The sequence below is a fragment of the Buceros rhinoceros genome, unplaced genomic scaffold (genome assembly GCF_000710305.1).
Source record: "Buceros rhinoceros silvestris isolate BGI_N320 unplaced genomic scaffold, ASM71030v1 scaffold41059, whole genome shotgun sequence".
NCBI classification, from domain to species: domain Eukaryota; kingdom Metazoa; phylum Chordata; class Aves; order Bucerotiformes; family Bucerotidae; genus Buceros; species Buceros rhinoceros.
This window is the reverse complement of record NW_010432809.1, coordinates 493-922: the sequence shown is the minus strand read 5'-3', so window position 1 is coordinate 922 and position 430 is coordinate 493. Positions and strand designations below refer to the sequence as shown.

General features: G+C 61.2%; 1 protein-coding gene across 1 annotated transcript in view; it reads right to left on the bottom strand.

Moving 5' to 3' along the window:
• The window catches only part of LOC104500281 (toll-like receptor 2), a gene marked incomplete at both ends in the record, with an annotated part of 793 nt that extends 364 nt beyond the window's left edge, over positions 1-429 (bottom strand). Inside the window, one exon of the mRNA XM_010143897.1 lies at positions 20-429. Within this exon, the coding sequence (XP_010142199.1) occupies positions 20-429 (410 nt within the window). The remainder of the gene's footprint in view (positions 1-19) is intronic.
• Between the last annotated feature and the right edge of the window lies 1 nt (position 430).

Below are 430 nucleotides of genomic sequence, written 5' to 3'. Positions count from 1 at the left end.
CGTGCCGATGCCACAGGGCGTGCTGGTGATGGGGGAGCCGGTGACAGCCAGCTCTTGCACGGTCTGCAGCCACCTGCTGAGAGCAGAGAAGTCCCGCTCGCGGCCCGCCAGCGGGGCAGACGTCACATTGTGGAAGCGCAGGGACAATATGGGCAAGTCCCAGGCAGCCATTTTGTCCCAGTTGCCTCTCCCCTCGAAAACACAGCTCTCAAACACCAGCTCCTGCACCTGGGTGTAGGAGAAGAACCTCAGGACTCGGGCGAGGAGGATCTCAGGCACCAGGAGGTCACCAAAAATGACTTTCCTGACGATGAGGGAGCTCAGCATATCGATGGTGGAGGGGTCCAGGTCGCTGATGGGAAAGTCTACGTAGCTCTCCAGCTCTCCGCCCCGGAACTCCACGACGGAGGCTGCGAGGCACTGGATGATG